Below are 20,032 nucleotides of genomic sequence, written 5' to 3'. Positions count from 1 at the left end.
AAAAAAAAAAAAAATGGCAAAAAAACCAAAAAACAAAAGAAACTGTGATTTTTCATCGAATTAGAAGAGCAAGCTAGCCCTTGGTATCAATGATTGAGGAAATTACCAACGATTTAATTAGCCTAGGAGCATTAGGTGATTAAAAATAACAGTGGAGGACCGATATCATATGGTTAATGCAGCCATGAACTCTTCATCATTTTCCATGGCCTGAAATGTCTCAGGCGAGAGGCAAATTTTAATCTCAATACTTCCTTCTTCCACTCCACGAGACGCTACCAACATCCCACTAAGCCTGCTCCCTGCCCCATGATCCGCTGCAATCGGTCTTCCCCACCCAAGATCATTGCCATAAATATCGAACCTTGGTGAATTGGCTGTTAACAAAGCATTATCCATCATTTGACCTGTTTGGTATAGCCTAGGACTCTTTGCCCAAGACTCCAAAAAGTTCATGAATTTTTCCTGTGTGTGATTGGTAACAATCTTGTTTATTTGCCATGCTGCGTTTCCAAGCCCTTTCTCGACCAGCTCCCCTGCTTTCAAAGTTACCATTGCACTCTGAATTGCGTTTCCAAAATACTGTTCTGGCAGCTGCTTCAATTTTTGTCTAAGACCAATTACTATAAAAATGGTGGTCTCTTGATTGGGATCAAGGTGCCTATTGCGCATAATGGACAACCAAAAAAGTGACAAGAGTGCTTGAAGAGAGGAAATCTTGTTAGTGTTCATCTCAGCATTAGCTTTTGTTTTGATTTTCACAATGTTCTGTTTAGTGAAATAGAATTTTTTTACTTGCAATGGTGGTGGAATGAACTGATCTTTAACTTGCTCTTTTATTAGAGGAATGCGAATGGGATAATTTGTACTATCAAGAAGCAGTCGTCGAAATATGGGAGGTTTAGGTAAATGATCAGAACCACGAGAAATTTCTGACCAATAATTAAAAAAAAGCCAAAACGAAGCACCATCAACAACAGAATGGTTGATGCTGCAGGCAATGAAGATACCATCCACAAGCTCAGTTACTTGAACTGCAAGCAATGGCTTCAAAGTACCCTCTATATTCTTAATCCCATCCAACTGGAAAAAAGAGTCAAAAGTTTCAGGAACATAGACGGGTTCAATGAGATCAGAAATGGTTACTTTCTCAGCTACAGCATGGACAAATAAGGCTCCAGCGTTGTTGCAGTCAATGAAAAAAGAAGTGGTTTTATCTTCATGTTCAATGATGGCAATGCGACCAGCAAGCGGGGAAAAGAAGTCTAGCGTACGTGAAAGAGAGGTTTCCAAGTGGTGGATCAAGGCCTTCTGTCGTTCCTCTTGCGGTTTAGGCTTATGGAAAAGCAATCCCCCCTGTAGGTAGCCTACTAAAAGGTGTTGAAGATCCCATGGAGTTAGCTCAATCCTGTCAGTTTCTTTCCCGGGGCTTTCAGCCTGGATGATACTCGAGGAAACGAAGCGGATGCTTGCCATAACAATTACTGTAAAACTTCCCAACTATATGAAATTGTAATTGCAACATTGCTTGGTTTTTATAGGATATTATCATCTATGCCTTTTTGGAATCTATTTTGTTTAAATACTTTTTTATTTCAGTTTCTTGTTCATTTTATGAAGGTTTCAGTTTCTCAATTAAACCTAAATTTTATAACTGAATTAATTAATTGCTAATGGGGATCTGTTTGTGGAGGAGAAAAGATATCAAAACACACCAATTTACTTCCCAATGAACCTGATTAATCTCCTCATTTAATTCCTTGATTGCTAAACAAAAAAGAATCTTATATTACATTATTTTTATTTTCCACCTGTTAACATTAATCAAACTTAAGAAATAAATAATCTAAACAAAAGAAAAATTAAGTGAAAGGAAAATATAAACTACTGCTATATTATGTCCATCATCATCATAGTCATTATAAACGGCTAAAATATTAAAAAAAAATCTTTTCTTAGTATTATTTTTATCTAATTAAGCTCTTAAAATATTATTTTTATCCAATTAAACCCTTAAAACATTATTTTATTTTATTTAATAAAACCCCTATTTTAAAAAATTTTAGTGATTTTCATCCAAAATAAGAGCTTAATTAAACAAAAATAACTTTATAGGAGCTATTTAGTATTTTAACCTTTATAAAATAACTTTGAGAAATTTAATCTAATTTTTTTCAATGTAATAACTACACTTGGGCCCAACTGGGCAGGTACTATTTGCGCCCGTTGTTTATGTGTAGTACGAAGCATTTGGATTTTAGAACATGGGCCTTCATTGGATCTTTGTTTCCCTCTGAAAGAACCAGCAAATTAGTAATCTGTGTGGTCGTCGCAAGTCATGGCGTTTTCATCACCACGTTCCAGTTCTCTGCTTCTTGACCACGGAAGATGCTCCGGATTCCTCTGCTCTTCTTTTCATTTCTAGGTGCGTATTTGTACTTTTATCTTTTTTCATGCTTGCTCTTTTTTCGTTTTCCTTTTTCGTTTCCTGGTTCGTTTTTTACTTTTTATTAAAGAATATCACTATGAAAAAATTTATTCCGGTGAGCAAATTGTTCAATTCACCAAATTCCGGGAAAGTCACACACAATTTTACATTGTTCCCACAATTATTGAAAGGCGTGCTCAACTCAAATGTTTTAAGTATTCCGTAGAAAATCGAGGTTTCACTTATGAATCTGTAAATAGAATGCCAAAGTTCTTTTTACAGTAAAACAATCGATTTTCTAGAATTCGGTTATTGATTGAATCTTTCTCTTCAATCGTACACGAAGGATAACCAAAAATAACTGCATCATAAGAAAGAAGGTTGGAAATAAGACAACAACAAAACAAGAGTATAGATGTAAAATCAACCGACAGTTTCTGTTTGTGGGGTTTCTATATATGCGGTGCACACGGTACTTTGATCACTGATTCTCAGCAGAGTTTTGCAAGGACATTGTCGTCCTCCTCGTCCCCACTACTTCCTTCGTTGAATGCTGTATTTAACTCTGTTACCAAACCTCTACTTGTTCTCTTTACGAAAAGTAACAAAAAAAGAAGTTTAACAATCTCGAACATTGAAAAAAACCCACTTTTTTTTTTGCTTTGAAAAAAATGGAGCAGAGGAAGGAAACGTCCAATCGTTGCTGCTTCATATCCGGCACTGTTGGTGCTTGCTACTTCATTTTTTTTCCTTCCTTTTTTGTTTCCATTTCCATTTTCAGTTTCATTTTCGTTTACCAATGCAAAGGCCCAATCTAAAACAACTCAAGGTTACTGGACCAATACGAGCACCCAAGAGGCCAAAATTTTTAGTAATTATTTTTGTTGGTTTCGAGGGAATTGCACTAAAGGTCCAAATGAGTTAAAGACTTCAAGTCCATGGGCCTAATAAAGTCTCAATAGAAAATTTTTGTGAACCCAAAGAATGATTACTTTCGGTCTTACAGATTCAGCCCACTAATTTTTTTGAAAGGCGAGTAGAGCATTTCTCATTCACGTTCTCTTTTCTATAAATATCTTTATTCTTGTATTAGTACCCGTTTTGGGTAAAAAAATTTTATTTATTCTCATCCCATGGAAATTTAACGGATATAAAAGTCTCCGTTATTCGTGATATTTTTAAAAAAATTAAAATATTTAATATTTGCTAAAAAGTAAAAATTTACAAACAATATACACATTAAAACAAATACAATACTTATATTAAGAAATTTTAAATAAAATGAAAACTTACAAATAATACTCACATTAAAATCCCCAAATCCTAAAACGTTTAAAATGCTAAAATCATAATTAAAATCTGTTTAATTTTATATATATATCGGATACAACGCATATGCTATATTATTTATTTTCATTCTTGTAGCAATTATTTTAAAATCATATTTATCTTTATTTTTATCCACAAAATTTAATATCCATATCCATTGAGTAAAAAAAAAATTTGAATTTCACGTCAATTTTGGATAAAATTTGTATTCCTAGTTGGACATGCAAAAACTTCCCACCCATCATTTCATAAAAAAACTGCATGAATTGAGATAAATCCATTTCTTATGCAACTTGTCTTTCATTTTTGGGTCTTTCAAAACTTCAAGGAAACTGGTTCCTGGAACTTGAACGTGACTGATGAGTCGTAGTCAATGCTTAGCTTAATAAATGAACAAAATCTATATTTAGAAAGTGAGTGAAGGCTCAAAAACTTTGCTTTGATCACTAAAAGATTCCTCTATTTAGGAAAAGGTTTCATTCCAAATCCCATAACAAGCGACGATGCTTAAGTCAAAATCAAGAAACCCTAATCAAGGATTAACGGATTAACCATTTGATTATCTTAGAAAAAGCATTTCTAAATTTTCTGTTTTCTTTAGGCTGCTGCTGCTGCTTTTGACATAGCCACGATTATTACTCACCCTTTTTAGTGAAAACTGAAAAACAACCCATTGGGAAATAAAGCAAAGTCTTTCTTTCCTAAATTAGAAACTCTTGGCAAAGCTTTCTTCGTCCCCAAAGCGGAAATCATCATTTTCTGCATGGGGGTTAGACAATTTTGACATAGCACCATGATAATTATCAACAAAAAGCTGTCACATCCCCATCACATTAAATCCAGCTTAGCTGTTTGTTTTAAATACTATAAATGATAGTATAATATAACATGATTGTGCTTTATTATTTATGAAGATGTCATGAAATTTTCTTTCTTTTTCCTTTAAAGCAATCATCGAAATGCTTTCTCATTGTAGAAAGAAAAAATTGACACGGTTTTAACCAAGGAAAACTCCTTACAAAAAATTTATCTTCTCTTGCTTTGAACCAATATCCATAAAAAAAATATTAAAAACACAGTAAGCTAAGGTCCTTTTAAACACGTAATAAATTATGAATGTCAATTTATGATTGAATCCTTTTAAATAAAGTCTAAAATTAATGGATGGATTCACGCCAAACCAACTAAAACAATGGGATTGAATTTCTTGTTCTAATGCGAAAATGTAAGATTAAATTAATTATCAACAGACAAATATGGACGATGCATGTAACATCTGGTTATGAATGAAAGAAGAATAAAATGTGATCCTAACTAGTTGAAGTGATTGCTTTTTTTATAGTCTCTGCCATATTGTTTCGATATTCGATCGGACTGTCTCAACATCTTATTTTTCATATAATTATAGCATTGTCTTTTAATTTATATATAAACTCGAAGATTAGAGAGGGATAACAAAAATTAAAATTAAAATTTCAAATTTGTTGGAACTTTATCACTTAAATGAATGTTGAAAATTTTAAGTTAAATCTCAAATACAATATAATTTTTTTAATTAGCCAACCAAATTGAAATTTGCAGTTATTACTTGTACAATATGGGTGCTAAAATATAGATGAACTGATTTTTATACCCTCATTTTTCAAGACACAAGAGCTCAAAAAGAAAAGGTGGTGTCAATAATATGAATTGCTTTATCAAGAAGAGGGGAAATCGAAAGAGAAAGAGAAAGAGGCATAAACCTAACAAAGGAGTAGTCATCATTTCATGAAACCCACTTTCCCCATTAATGCCACCAAAAGGGAAACGAAATGCTGAAGATGATTGGGTTGTCGTGGTCGCTATTTTATGTCTCACCACACAAAAGAAGCACACAAACTTCAATATAATTTTAATAATTTATATTATCCTGTTATGTAAAATATTATATTTATATTATATTTTATATAAAAATTAAATGTCATAATTTATATTAATATAAAAATATAAAATATAATTTTTTAATTTTATTAAATTTATTTACGATTTTTTAAATTTTTAAATAATATTATTTTTATAATTTTTATTTGTATCATGTTACATGTTGTATTTCAAATTATTAGATTTATTTAAATTAAATTTAAATAATTTTTTCAAAATAAGAAAGACTCTAAAGTAATAATAATCTTTGGTAATTCAAATAAATAAAAACAAAATTATTAATAAATAATTGATTTAATTGGTTAAAAAAAATTTTAATAAAAAAATTTATGTTTTAATTTTATCAATAGTCACTTGTTAAGATCATTTTAAATATATGATTTATAACTATTTATTTTAAGCTATTAGATATAAAATATCTTATTCTGAACTAAAAAATTTGAAGAATTTTTTTATTCTGAATTTAAAAAAAAAAAAAAACAAAAAACAAATTCTCTTAATTTCAATTACGACATTGTTTAATTTTCTTCCTTTTTCTGAGGTGATGTCCCACTTGCCTGCGTCTTTGACAGGTTCAATGACAATAATGTCATGTACATAAAAGCCGGTAACATTCAATAAGTTAGTATTCCGAAAACCCCACCATTGATATTACTCTAAAAGCCGCAGAGATTTATTTATGACCCAAAGTAAAAAGTGTAAAAGTTTAATATATAAGACGAATTTCAATGATTTCAAATAAGTTGTCTTCGTAAATTAATTTAATTATTTTTAAATAATAATATTTGATAATTTTAAATTTTAAATCTTAACACAATTTTTATTATAAAAAATTATTAATTGTATTTGTACAAACTATATAATCTTCACACACGTAAAAACTATTTTACAATTTTATGTCAAAATTTGAGGCTCCAATTAGAGTTCAGCATTAGATTAAACATTTACATTTGTGACTTAATTTTGCAAGAAAAATAAGCTGTGTACGGACAAAAAATATATGTTTTTTTTTCTAAAATGGTTATGTCTATACATATAAGGAAAATAAATTCATATTAATTACAACATGAATGAGATTACAATTGAAGTTGCTTGAGTTATTACTGACCCAAAAATTGTTAGGTTGTGAAAGGAACAAGACATTAATGTAGTTATACATACATATATGTATATGTGGTCTCAGAAAGGAAATAATATATGAAACCTAGAGCAGGCTGAATGACTGTAAATTTTTCTTTGTATTATTGGTTGGAGAGAAGTGGTATTTAGTTATTTTGCAACATGTGGCAAGACAGGGCAATACCATGATTTCTTTGTTCCTTCTCCCTCCCCCAAAACATGTGATTTTGAGCACCATTTCTTGCTGTTTTATACCAATTGCCCCAATGAATATCTTCCCCAAAATGAAAATATCTTTTAAAGCATTTCTTTTCTAAATAGCACCAAAAAATTAAAAAATCTTTATTCATATTGCTGCTAATGGAAGATTTTTGTTTCTCTTTTTTCTCATAACACCACCATTTGGTGTTTTATATTTGGTATGAGAAAGTGAATGGATGATACATTAACTCAATCAATAGCTAACTTATAATAGAAAAATATAAGAATGCTCCTAACCTAATTTTTAAATCAGAATTGCTAGTATATAAAACTAATTAAATTCATGAGTTGAATTCGATTTTAATTTAATACATGTTGTATGGAATTTTATTTAAAAATAGTTGTATAATTAAATTTAAATTAAAAAAATTATAACATACTCCATATAACAGTTCACAACTATATGTTTATTATGAAATGTTGCTAGATATAATTAATAAATATATAATTACATCAAAATTAAGGGAAGATATTCAATTATGTTTATGATTTTATTATATTTGAAAATTAAAAAAAAGAAGGGTTTTTAAGGTTGAAGACAGCAGATGGAAAGTACGAAGTCAAATCCAGATTCTCATAGCAACAAGCAAAAAGGCCAAAGTTAGGGGAAGAAAATGCTTTGCCAACGTTATTTCATCGTCCAATCCATGACAGCCACGCTCTTATCTCTCAGCCTCAGCCTGGCTTAACCAGATACTTAACCAAGGAAAAAAAACCAATAAGAACCAACCACCTGTCCAATCATCCATTAGAGAAATAGATTTACTTTAAGACAAATGTTGAATAATTAAAAAGAAATTTAAGACTTATTGATTTTTTTTAATTTAATAAATTTATACTTCAAATCTCAAATTTTATAATGATTTCTCTTTCGTCAATTATCTATCCAATTTCTTACTAGGGAAAGTGATAATTCCTTAAGACAAATATGGAATAATTACAAAAAATTTTTAAATCTAATTCAATTAATTTATATAATTATTTTAAAAAATGATGTTCAAATTTATAACTAATAAATTTTCAACTCTTATCATCTTTTTCCTTATTTTAAAAGTACCTTATTTTTATATAAAAAATTTATTTAAGTAAATTTAAAATTTTAAAATATAATATGATGTTATAATATAAATATAATACAAAAATAAAACATAAAAATTAAATAATTTAAAATTTTAATAATAATTATATATAATTTTAATAAAATTAAAAAATATATTTTATATTTTTATGTCTACTATATATAATTTTTTATAAAATATAATATAAATACATAAAATTTAATATTTTATTTAATAAAATATGTAAATTTTTATATCAATCCAAAAGTAATACCATGACAAATAGGCCAAAATAGGTGTGTGTATATAACAAACCCAAAATAGAATTCCAAAAATAGAAAGTGACTGAAAGGAGGGAGAGAGAGAGAGAGAGAGAGTACTGGCAAGATGGGTAAAGCCAATTACTATAAAGTGAAACCCAGAGGAGTTGTTTGTCTGAGTGAATGGTGAAAGCGATCTAACACTTAACGGCACCAAGATTGTTGTTTCTTTTTTTTTGTCCCAAGTTTTTAAAAAAGTCCAAACAGGGACCAATGCCTGCACAGTCAAGTCCCAGTCGCAATCACCGTCACGTTCATCAGCCACACAAAAAACAATAATGACGGAAAGGAAAGAAGAAAATCAAATTTTTTTTAAGAAAAAAGGTTGTCTGATTGATTTTATATATAGTATTTAACTTTGATGACTTTTTTGCGAGAAAGACAGCAGAAGAAATTCCAGCCGTTGAAGAAATCCCATAAATGGAAGGCCACAACTTTAAATGGCAAAAAAAGTAAACCTCACAGCAAAACCCTTCGCTTTTTACTTCACTCGTTTGATTCCCTGTAGCTGTTTTCTTTGGACCACAATTTTTTTTTTAATTTTAATTTATTTTGTAATATATATTTATTTAATTCTTATCTATTTTTCTAAAATCAATTACGATTTAAAAAGAATTGAAATTTAATTCATAAAATATTAATTTTTTAAATTAATTACATTAATTAATTAATTAATTTTATTTAATATAATAAAAAATTATTTATTTTAAAAATTTTATATTAAAAACTTTAAAAAAACCATGAATTTTGTGACGGTGAAAAAATAAGGAAAAGAAAAAAAGAGATAAACCTGTCAGCCTGAGGATTTGGCAGTGTTCCGTAGATCCGATGCAAATGAAAAGGATCTAACAAGAAGAGACACTTTCGTATTTACCTTGAGGTTTCATCCACTCTTTACCATGGCGCGTGCAACTCTACCTTACACCCTCCATTAACTCAGATTTCATTCATATTTTACCTTTTTTTTTTTTTGTAGTTTGTATGGAAATTTTTACCTTAATTTGGGGTTTTCGTGGTACCACTATAATTTTAATTTAGATCACCGAATCCTAATCTAAAATGATTAACTTTTTTAATCTTAAATTTAATTTATCAAATTTATATAATTATTTTTAAAAAATAATATTTAATGAATCAAAATTTTAAATTTTAATATTTATATAAAAATAATTACATTCTTGCCTCGTGATGCTATTATTGTCATTACAAAAGAAATTATTAGATAAATCTTTCTTATTACATTAGTTGTAGATTTATTCATCCGATAACATTACATCATTAAAATTAATTTTATTAACATACCTGATCATATTTGATAATGTTTTACTTGGCTACATATTGATATAGAAAGGAACGTAAAAAAAAAAAAAAAAAAATGGTAATTAAGGATTTACCTAAAAAAAAAAAGAAAGTAGCAAGTAAGAGTGTAAATAATATGTTAATACTTTCAAATTATTCGGATTTGATTCAAATAAAATTTGAATTTAATTTTGTTATTATTGAATCGAGTTCGAATTCAAATAATTTTACTTATCAATTGAGTCAAATTCGAGTATTTTGTACCGGATTTAAGTAATTCATTAATCTAATAGAGATTTTATATTTTAATATATTTTAATTATTTTAATTAATAAAATATTTCAAATTTGAGTACAAATAATCGAATTTTCATCAAATATAATACTTGAACTTATTTTATATATTAATCGAGTTTAATTGAGTAAATTTAAATATTTTAATATTTATTATGTGTCGAACTTGAATTAAAAAAATAAAATTTGATCAAATTCAAATCGAATTTCGAATTTTAAATTTTAAATTAAATTTAAACTTAAATTTAATATTATATCAACTTAAACTTAATCGTTTATACATTTAATAATAAGGTTTTAAAGAGCTTAGGGGAGTATTCTTTTGCTCGTGAGTTCGTCAATGGATCCATTGACATTTTTGCAGCAGCGCCTCACTGTTCATCACATGCAAAATGTGATAAAGATCCTGACATGCAGCCTAAAAGTGATGCTTATAATGCTTCTTTATCCAGCTATTGGCTCTGCAACAAATTTGCCTATAGTCTTTGCTTGACTATATACATACATATATCGATCCATATTTTTTTTTTATCCCAAAGCAAGTTCATTTTGAACGAGATATGCATGAATGGATCCCCCTATAAGGAGAGACCTTTTGAAAAAAAATAACTCTGCATATTTAATTCTACAAGATGGTGATGATGTGACAGAAGAAGGTGGCCTTGACCTTCCTCCTTACTGAAAATTCTCCATTTTTTAAAAAACCAACTGTCCAATTTGCAAAACTGCTAAAATAAAAATTGAACAGTGACGCCCCTGATGACGAAATTGCAATTCCTATTTTATTCATGAGTGCCAATATCTTAATGCAAAAGGACATTAATCATTCACAATTGGACTAAATGGACTGACCAAATAACATTGCTACTTTTGTTCACATGGAAAATAATATAAAATTTATGGGAATTTTCAACCTTTGTTTAAAGCAACACAAACTCTTTTTCCTCGTACAGTCGTCGAAGGTTTTTATATAGACTTTAAAAATCCATTGGAGATGTGCGAAACGCCATAGCCAATGAAACGAAATCTCCATTTCTGTCCTTTTTTTTTTCATTGGCTGGCATGGGGTAAAGTCATTTTCCTTGTAAACTGACAGGAGGGGTTAAACCCAAAGCGGACACTTACCCATATACCCTTTTGGTCTTTTTCTCTCTGTTTCTTTCTCTTACAGCTGTCCTTCAAAAGCAGTGGGGGTTATGATGATAGGTCCTTCTCGTCATTATAGCCCATGTCCGACTGCTTCTGTTTCGAGAGAACTGATTCACAGGAAACAAGTGATGTGACTATTCAACATCTTCCATTGACATTTCCCAGACTAAATCAATTTCCCTTGTTTTTATATTCATGATTTTCGCTTTGTTTTCCCTTTTGATTCACAATTTTTTGCTACATTTTCCTTCTTTTTGTTTTTTGGTTTCTTTCATCAAAATCTATGGATAAGAGATTATGCAGTGTTACTCCATTAGAGAAACTTACTGAAGTATCAGAATCTGTAGTTTTTTTCATTCAGGGGTCAAAAACAAGGAGAGATATGCTTGCATTGTACTGGTAAAAGAAAAGAACCATTTTTTCAATATAAACGAGTGGAGCTAAACAGGAAAGATATGAGATCCATGATGAACTAGAATTACATTTTTATATATATAGTAGTAAAATAGTAATTGAGAAAAGGGTACAAGAATATCAACTGTATAAAGACCATGGAACTCAGAATATCTAGTTCAACGTCTTCGTCTCTTTGTTAGTTTGACCGATGCCCAACAACTCCAAGAGAGTTGGAATTTTCTTTATCTTGTTCCAATATTTTCTTGTAATTTTTCCTTTTGGCTCTCTAAGAAAATTGTAGAGGAAAAAAAAAAGAGTATCTCAAAGCATTGATCTTTACATGCATATAAAACCAACAGGTGATCAGAGAGAGATTTTAGTTAGTGAAGAAGATATATGGCTACTTTTTAGATGGGTCAGGAGGGTCTCATGAGTTAGTAGAACCCATTTTTCTGCAGCCAAGTTTGAGATGGTCTAATCTGCGATGGGAATCCTGATGATGCTGCAGTATTTGCAAACAATTGGTGAGGACCCGGTTGCCATTGTCGATCACTAGTTGACAGTGAAAGATCACTCCCAATTCGGATTCCATTGCTGTTGCTTGGAAAATGAATCTGAAAATTACAAAATGTGAGAAAGTAAGTTTAGTTAGTTGGATTTTTTCCTGGTATATTTAATCCCCAATCAAGCAACTACTAATTATCAGCCTAATCATAAACACAAACCTGATAAGTTGATGGGTTAACGTGTTGAGGAAGAATGCCAGACATATGGTTCTCTTCAGGTCTTCTCAACTGTCCATATCTTTGCATTTCATTAGACTTAACTGAGGCTGGAGACTGAATGTGGGTTTGGCTCAACAACTGCATTGTTTCTGCCTCGCTATATCTATCAGATCTTCGGTGAGGATCATCACTTCTACAAGGTTTCTGCTGCATATTCATTAGCTGGTAGACAATCGATAAAATGAAATCAATAACTACAAATAAAAAAAAAAGTGAAAATGGTATAAGTAGGACTCTTTTTTTAATCATAGTGTGAAATTATACCAACCTTAGGCCTAAATCCCCGATATCGCCAATCAGCTTCAGGTGGAAGACTATGCTGATCACCTACAGCATTTTGTCTATCAGCACCAAATTCTGGATTACTTTGCTTTGAGGTTGAATTCCCCAAGCTCAAGTCAAGGTTGTGACCTCCAGCATTTCCTGAAGTTTCTAAACAATAAGAGTGTAGAGGAATTAAGGAAAAATCTTTTAAGAGAGTGAACAATGATTGGAAAAGAAATTTGTAAATAATATACGATATGGGCAAATTTACTTACCACCAGAGTTGAACTCATTGTCGTATATGCTGGGATCAAAGTTAGTAACAGCATCTTTGCCATTGGACTTAATTGCTGCTCTGTCATAAGCCCTACAAAAAGGGGCCAGAGAATTCAAAACCTATCAAATCCCTCCAGATTTGCATCAATTTTTTCTTTTTTACTTCGAATTTAAAAATCAAGATTAAAAGAAAAAAAAATGTAAAGCACACACCTTGCCGCTTCAATCTCGGAGTCAAACAAGCCTAAATAAACATACCTGTAAAAGCAAATTCAACTAAATAAAGAAATGAGGACAGACCAGAAGGAAAAACAAAAGGGTATAGTTGGAAGTTGGGAAATGGATTTGCTAAGAATAGGATTTAAAAAAAAAAAAAAAGGCAAAAAACTGTTACTTTTTGCCTAAAAATTGGCCCATTCTAGCTTCCCATCTTCCACACTTGTGCAAGGTTACTCCTCTATATTTGGAGCTTCCCCTAGGAAATCCAGTGCTTTGTCGGCGAAGTACATGCACAAATTCTTCCTTGGTTAGGTTACTCATCTGTTCCACAACAAAAAGAATCTTCCCTTTTGTAAACGACGTGATTTTCACAGCAACAAAATAAAGCAAAAAAAAAAAAAGAAGCATATCACCCAGCTAAAAAAAAAAAAACTGCACAAGATAAGATAGAACTATTCCTGATAAGAGAAAGTATGCAATCTCTCTCTCTCTCCCTGTCTTTCTCAAGTATTCTCACCTGCTTCAAGTCTTCCTCATAATCTTCAATACTAAAATTTATATCTGCCTCCACTCCCCGGAACTTGATAGCTGCCCTATCATATGCTCTGCCAGAAACAAAGAAAGAAAATTTTCTTAAACCCTGCCATGTTCATTTCTTTGTTCATTTTGCCTACGGAAAATGGCAAGAAGGAGGTTAAGTAGATAGCTAACCGGGCAGCTGCATGTGCTGTGTCGAATCCACCTATATAATCACAGCCAAGGGAAAAAAAAAGAAAAAGAGAAGCAAAAAAAAGCCCATATCATACACATCAGAAACATTAAAATGCAAATATAAAATTTGTCTCAAAAGTAAAAGATAAAAAAGACAGTCATACCTAAATAAACTTGTTTTCCACAATCCCTGTACGTCAAATGACAAACCCAAAACACCTTAAATTCTGATTGGCTCAAAAAGAAAAAAAAAATAAAAAAAGTTCAAGTATAGAAAAATTAAAAAAAAAAAAAAAGAAGAGGGAAAATTCAAGGCTTTGTTTTGATGAAATGAGATAGAATTAGAAACTAACCAAATATGAGACTCCCATCTGCCGGTTCTTCTATAAAAAGTAACACCTCTATACTGAGAGCTTCTTGACCTGGGTCCTCTCCTGCTTTTCTTCATCGGCTGTGACGCTTCGACAGTTGTTTCAGGGACAAGAGACTCCGATTGACAGAATTTGACACCAACCCAGTGAGCCCGAGGGAACCCTGATCCACTTCCACCAGAAGTGGCACCCATTTCCGGGTCTTGATCAAGAGGGAAAAATTGCCGGGTCACAGGATCCGGGTCGCTCCCCATGGACTCTTCTTCATAAGGCACTGAGAACCCAAAAATCTTGCTGCGTCTCTTCTTTAAAGCTGCTTGAACTCTCTCCCCATCCTCTTCTTCCGATCCATCCTCGATCACCACAGCAGACGAGCTTGAATTCGACACGGATCCGACCCGTTTCCCCTTATCTTCATCTCCATCGTTGGAAGTTTTCTGTGATGAACACCCCTCGGATTCATCGTCTCTTGGCTGATCAGGAGAGTCATTAAGATCCCACATTTTTTCCATCTCTTTTCACAACTTTCTCAGTTTATGATCAAAATCAAAACATATATATATTTCAAGAAACAGAACTTAAAAAATTATGATCACCATCTTCTCTCAAGACTAAAAAAAAAAAACCAAGATAACTTTGCAAAGCTAAAAACTCTCTTTGTCTTTGTATATAAAGCTAAAACAAGCAAATGAGTGAAAGGTCGACTTGAGTATTCAAAGGAGGAGGTTTTGGAGAAAAAAAATAAAAGAAAAAGAAAAGGATAACCTAGGAAAGTTGTGAGCTAGCTAAAAGGAAGTATAGGTAGTAAGGGAAGGTGTTAGCGAGGTTAGAAGATCTTGTGAAAACCTGACTGCCCAATACAGCATAGACGAGGCCAGTTTGAGTTGTAGCTTATAGCACAAAGCATCCACAACTCTCTCTTACCACTTGCCCTTTTTTTTATGTTATTTCTTTGTTCTTTGCTAGTTTGCTTTGCTTTCTTTGTTTCTTTCTCTCCCTTTGAAGCCAAAGGACTCTTGTTGTTGGCATGTTTTGTTTTCCTGAATGTAATAAAATCTCCTCCGTTTCTAATTTTGTTTAGGTTCTTTTTTCCTCTCTCTTTCATTCTTTCCTGCTTCTTTTGCTTTTAAATTTCACATTCAACAGTAACTTTACTGTTTTATATTTTAATTTATCTTAGGTGATTGAATTGTCAAGTTTGAATATTTTATTTATAAAATTTTAATTTTAAATGTCAATAATTGTTTTGATAAGTGATCTAAAAATCTACTATAATTTCTGATTAATGAAAAAGTCTTCTCACATTAAATTTTTAGTCTGAATATAATATTTTAAATTATCTTTCAAAGATATTTTTATATCAAATTCAATGTACTTAAAATTTTAGTTTTAAATTTTTTTTTTTTTTACGAACATTAAATTTGATTGACGATGATGAAACGACGTCATAAAATCATGCAGTAAAATTAAAGATGAGATGGGAAATTGGCAAAAAAAAGTAAAAGAAGATATAGAAGAGCTATCTCTTTCTTTACTCGACTTTCTCACGTTAACCAAATCGAAAAGCATCTCCTCTTCTCTCTCACGTTACCCGCTAATGGAAATAGACAGCGGAAATACTTGAAACAATACTAATTACTGAATTCACACACTCACGTCAATTACACACTTATTAATATATTTTTTTTTATTATTTTTTGGGTTGTATAGTTTTTACTAAATTTGAAAATTTGTATATTTTATAATATAAAATATTAATAATTTATATATTTATATTATATTATATATATAAATTATATATTATAATTTATATCAATATAAAAATATAAAATATATTATTTTAATTTTATTTAACTTATTTATAATTTTTATTAAAATTTTACACTGTATTATTATCATATTTTTTATTTATATTATTTTTATATCTCATATCATATTTTAAATTATTAAATTTAATTTTTTCGTAAAAATACAGGTACAGTAAATTGATTGGACGGGCGTAAAATTTAGAAAGGGGGGTCAAATTGGGGCGGAAGAGCAAAGTTATTTTGGGTCTTCGAAGTTGGGAAAGATAAGCCGAAGAGAGATGAACGGAGCGTTTGGTATCAGAAAAAGGAAATGAGAATAATGTTAAGAAAAGGAAGAACTTTCCAGAAAAGTCCAATCCAAGGGAAAGGAAAGAGGGGCCCACCTTTACCTCTTTAGTTGTACCATCGACCAATGGCCTGCCTTCTTCTGTACCTCGTATTTATGACCACTTCATCCCTCCACTCTCTTTCCTTGGGCGCGTGTTTTACCCTCTCCTATTCTGGGTTTACTAATTTGATTTAAGGCATGTTTGGTTGAGCAAAAACAAATTGATGGGACGAGTCTAATGACAAAACAACGAGATAATAGGTGAGAATCCTTTTTATCAGTCACCCAAATAAAGCCTTATTGTGTATCATTTGAATTATATCTTACCGTCAATCAAAATATAATCTTAAATCTTATTTAAGGATTTAATAAAATTTTTATTCTATATGATATATAATTCATATAGTTATGATTTTATATGATATATATTAACAATAAATGTGCTTTAATTAGGTCATTGATGAGAAATTAATTCCTGTTGTTAGATATTAGGGCTTAATTTCAAAGGGTTTATTCATACCTTAATTAGAAGAAAAATAAAGTTTATAAGTTGGGAGGGAGAAAACTTTCTTCACATCGTGCAACTTTAAATCTCCATTAATTTCTATGTAATTTTGTGATGATTTAGGCCATTATTTTTTAAGTGATTTAAACCTTTATTTCAAACTCACACTTCGATGTTAACTTTAACAATTATCTAAGATATTAACTAATTAGTTGGATCATTGATAAAGGTAAGTAAAAATTAATTTGAACTGAGTAGATCAATTAAAATCGAATGGATTTATTTAAATCAATTCAATTTATTTGATTTTAGTTATAATCGATTGTTAAATTAATTAAATTGATTAACTTGATCAATTTTTTATTTTTAAAATTGATAATTGAATTAACCGAATTAATCGATTTTCGAATAAATAAAAGTAAAAAAATTGATATAAGGTTTTATTTATATTTTTCTTGTAAAAATATTGTTAAAATTGTTAAATGTTTTAGTGAATTAGTTTGTATTATACTTGAATTTGAGTTTTATTAAATTAAATTTATAATTAAATAATTATTCATAATAAAAAATATGATAAAAAATTTAATTATTTAATTGAATCAAATTAATTTTGATTAATTTAATTATGATCAATTATTTAAAATTTTTTGATCGATTCGATTATATATTAAATAAAAATTAATTAAATCGATTATTGATTTTTTAAAATTGAACCAACCAATTGCTTACTTCTAATCTTTTATCTTCATTATTATGAAGAATATATATTGTTCATATCACATATCAATTCTTAAGTATATTGCTATTGAATAGTAAAATAGTCCAAGTCTTTAATACATATTAATAAATAAAATAAGTCAAATTTAAATTTTAATTTAATTAATTCATATAAATATTTTTAAAATATAATATTTAAAATTTAAAAATTTAAGTTTTAAATCTTATAAATGATTCTTTTATACTTAAATTACAGCCTATTTTATAAAGAAAGTCAAACATGACAATATTTATTTTTATAATATTATTAGATTTATGTTTATTTTTATTATTATAAATATTATAATAAATTTACTTTTTTATTATAATATGATTAGATTTTGTTAGTAACAAGTTAAAAATTATCCATGTAGATCTATATTTAGATAACTAAATAATATTTACGAAGTATTTATTCATTTAAATTTTAAAAATTTTGGATAATTAAATAAAATTTTAATGTTTTTAATAATTAGTCTAAAATTAAAAAATATCTCAAATGTTATTATAAAAAAACTTTATGAATTTTCTTACATGTAAAAAAAATATACACCTAAAAGTCTACATAAGTAATTTTTAACTTGTAAGCTTCTATATTATAATATAATATCTATTAAGACCATATTTGGTATATGAGATTATGATAGAATATAATAGATAATATTATAAATATGATTAGATTAAATAATATCATTATCTGTTATGTTTGATGTATGCAATGATTAAGATAAGATAATTTATTTATTGATCAAAATTATCATTTCTTAAAGTTTATACAATTTAAATTATTAATGTAACTTTTAAAAGTATAATAGAATATGTAAGTTTATTTTCATAAATTAAAAATAATCCCCTATTTTTCAAGGGATAGAGTTGTCTTATTAATATAGGATATCTAATATTTTCAACAATCCAATCATTTTATTTAAGTAAATAACACATATGTAATAAGATGATTAGCATTCTATCTTTCAACTAATCCTATGTGCCAAACATAATCTAAATATATTAGATTAATTTTCTAAGCCAACAATACAATTATTTCAATGCATAAAATGTATTTATCCATTTTCAAGCAAGCAAATTCCTGAAAAATTACATGAAATTACCAGCAACTACACCAAAGCTGTGCTCATTGTCCCATGCATATTCAAACAAAACTTATTTTTAATACCTTTATATTCAAGGAAATGCAAAACAAAAAAATTGAAAATATTTCACCAAGAACAGCTTTTTTAGCAATATTATTAAGAAAAAAAAAGGAAATTTATATTTTTATAGGAACTAAAAATCTCAACTACCTACTTTCATAATGATGATGGTTTGGAGTTTGCGAGGTTCTGTAATTAAATATTTAAATATTACACTCTAAATTTTTGCGTGCCAAAACTCGATTTTTCGAATTTTTAATTTGACGAGTGTGTTCCTACTTTACTTCCATTCCTGTTTTATCATTAAAATAATCTAATGATAAAAGAGAATTAAAAAATAAATTTATTTTTTTAATTTATAATATTAAAAAATAAATCTAATCAATTTTAATAGAGTTACACGTTCAAATTTATGATACATATATATATATATATATATTCTTAAAATTTGGCTAACTTAAAAAAAAAGAAAAGATAACTTATGAATTTAATTTTTTGAATTCAAAATTTAAACAAAACTTTCAATCTTTGATAGATTTTCATTTTGAATTTAAATAATTTATTAAATATATTTATTTTATAAATCAATTTTAGAGGATAATATATCTATTAGATTTTTAAATTTAAAAAAATATATATTTGATTATTAAAAATCTTTTTTCAAAAATAATATTTTAAAATTAGATTTTATTGCTAATAAAATTTTTAGATGATTAAAATAAATTTTTTGATAAATAATCCAAAATTAAAAATATTTTATGTGCCATTAAAAAAAATTAAAAAATTTTGTACGTATAAAAAATAAATATGTTCACATACTATTTCACATCAACAAAGTCTATTTGATAATTATGTATATTATAATATAATATCTACAACTGAATATAGACATCAACTATATAAGTAAGTTTATGGTTATGTGATTTGAATTTTTAATTTCAGGAATAAGATTCAAAACTTCAAATATATACTAAAAAAATGGTGTTATATACCTAGCAATTTGCACAACTTACTCTCAACTTCCATCCAAATATATAACTAGGTTAATTTTTTTCAAACTCCTTAGGAAAAGTAGTGAAACTGCGAAAGAGAAAAGTAAACCTAAAAGGAAAATTGTACCCATTCACAAAAAAGAAAAGAAAAGTAGAAGCAAAGAAAAGAATGAGGAGGAGGAAGGAGGAAGCGGTGGCGGCACTGTCTTATGCAAGAGCTTGGCTCTAACTATGACTGGAAAATGCTTAGCTAAACCAACTCAACCATGGGAATAGATATATAGTAATAGATTG

General features: G+C 28.8%; 1 protein-coding gene and 1 pseudogene across 2 annotated transcripts; both read right to left on the bottom strand.

Moving 5' to 3' along the window:
- Positions 1–13: 13 nt before the first annotated feature.
- On the bottom strand, positions 14–1,491 carry LOC111300740 (putative acetyltransferase At3g50280 pseudogene; annotated as a pseudogene).
- Positions 1,492–11,644: 10,153 nt separating this feature from the next.
- LOC111299971 (floral homeotic protein APETALA 2-like) lies at positions 11,645–15,773 on the bottom strand. Of its 2 annotated transcripts, none has more exons than XM_022895520.2 (10): positions 14,181–15,773; positions 13,992–14,017; positions 13,828–13,858; positions 13,634–13,721; positions 13,292–13,437; positions 13,111–13,155; positions 12,897–12,988; positions 12,626–12,789; positions 12,298–12,519; positions 11,645–12,186 (listed from the first exon to the last, which is right to left on the bottom strand). In XM_022895520.2, the coding sequence occupies exons 1-10, from the start codon at positions 14,708–14,710 to the stop codon at positions 12,007–12,009; spliced, it is 1,524 nt and encodes a 507-aa protein (XP_022751255.1). In that variant the 5' UTR covers positions 14,711–15,773; the 3' UTR covers positions 11,645–12,006. The 2 variants fall into 2 exon arrangements, with proteins under 2 accessions (XP_022751255.1, XP_022751256.1); XM_022895521.2 differs by having other exon boundaries at positions 12,626–12,780; positions 14,181–15,222.
- Between the last annotated feature and the right edge of the window lie 4,259 nt (positions 15,774–20,032).

Source organism: Durio zibethinus, chromosome 18 (genome assembly GCF_047325235.1).
Source record: "Durio zibethinus cultivar Kanyao isolate XHJ-2024 chromosome 18, ASM4732523v1, whole genome shotgun sequence".
In the NCBI taxonomy this organism is placed as follows: domain Eukaryota; kingdom Viridiplantae; phylum Streptophyta; class Magnoliopsida; order Malvales; family Malvaceae; genus Durio; species Durio zibethinus.
The sequence above is the reverse complement of the archived record's forward strand: the minus strand, read 5'-3'. Positions and strand labels throughout refer to the sequence as shown.

What these genes read in the sequence shown, in the direction of transcription:
- LOC111299971 (XM_022895520.2), bottom strand. Translation starts at nt 14,710, where the DNA reads ATGGAAAAAATGTGGGATCTTAATGACTCTCCTGATCAGCCAAGAGAC. An exon ending in ACAGCACATGCAGCTGCCCG is followed by an intron (nt 13,722 to 13,827) that starts GTTAGCTATCTA and finishes TGTTTCTGGCAG; the next exon opens with AGCATATGATAGGGCAGCTA. An exon ending in GGCCAATTTTTAGGCAAAAA is followed by an intron (nt 13,156 to 13,291) that starts GTAACAGTTTTT and finishes TTGCTTTTACAG; the next exon opens with GTATGTTTATTTAGGCTTGT.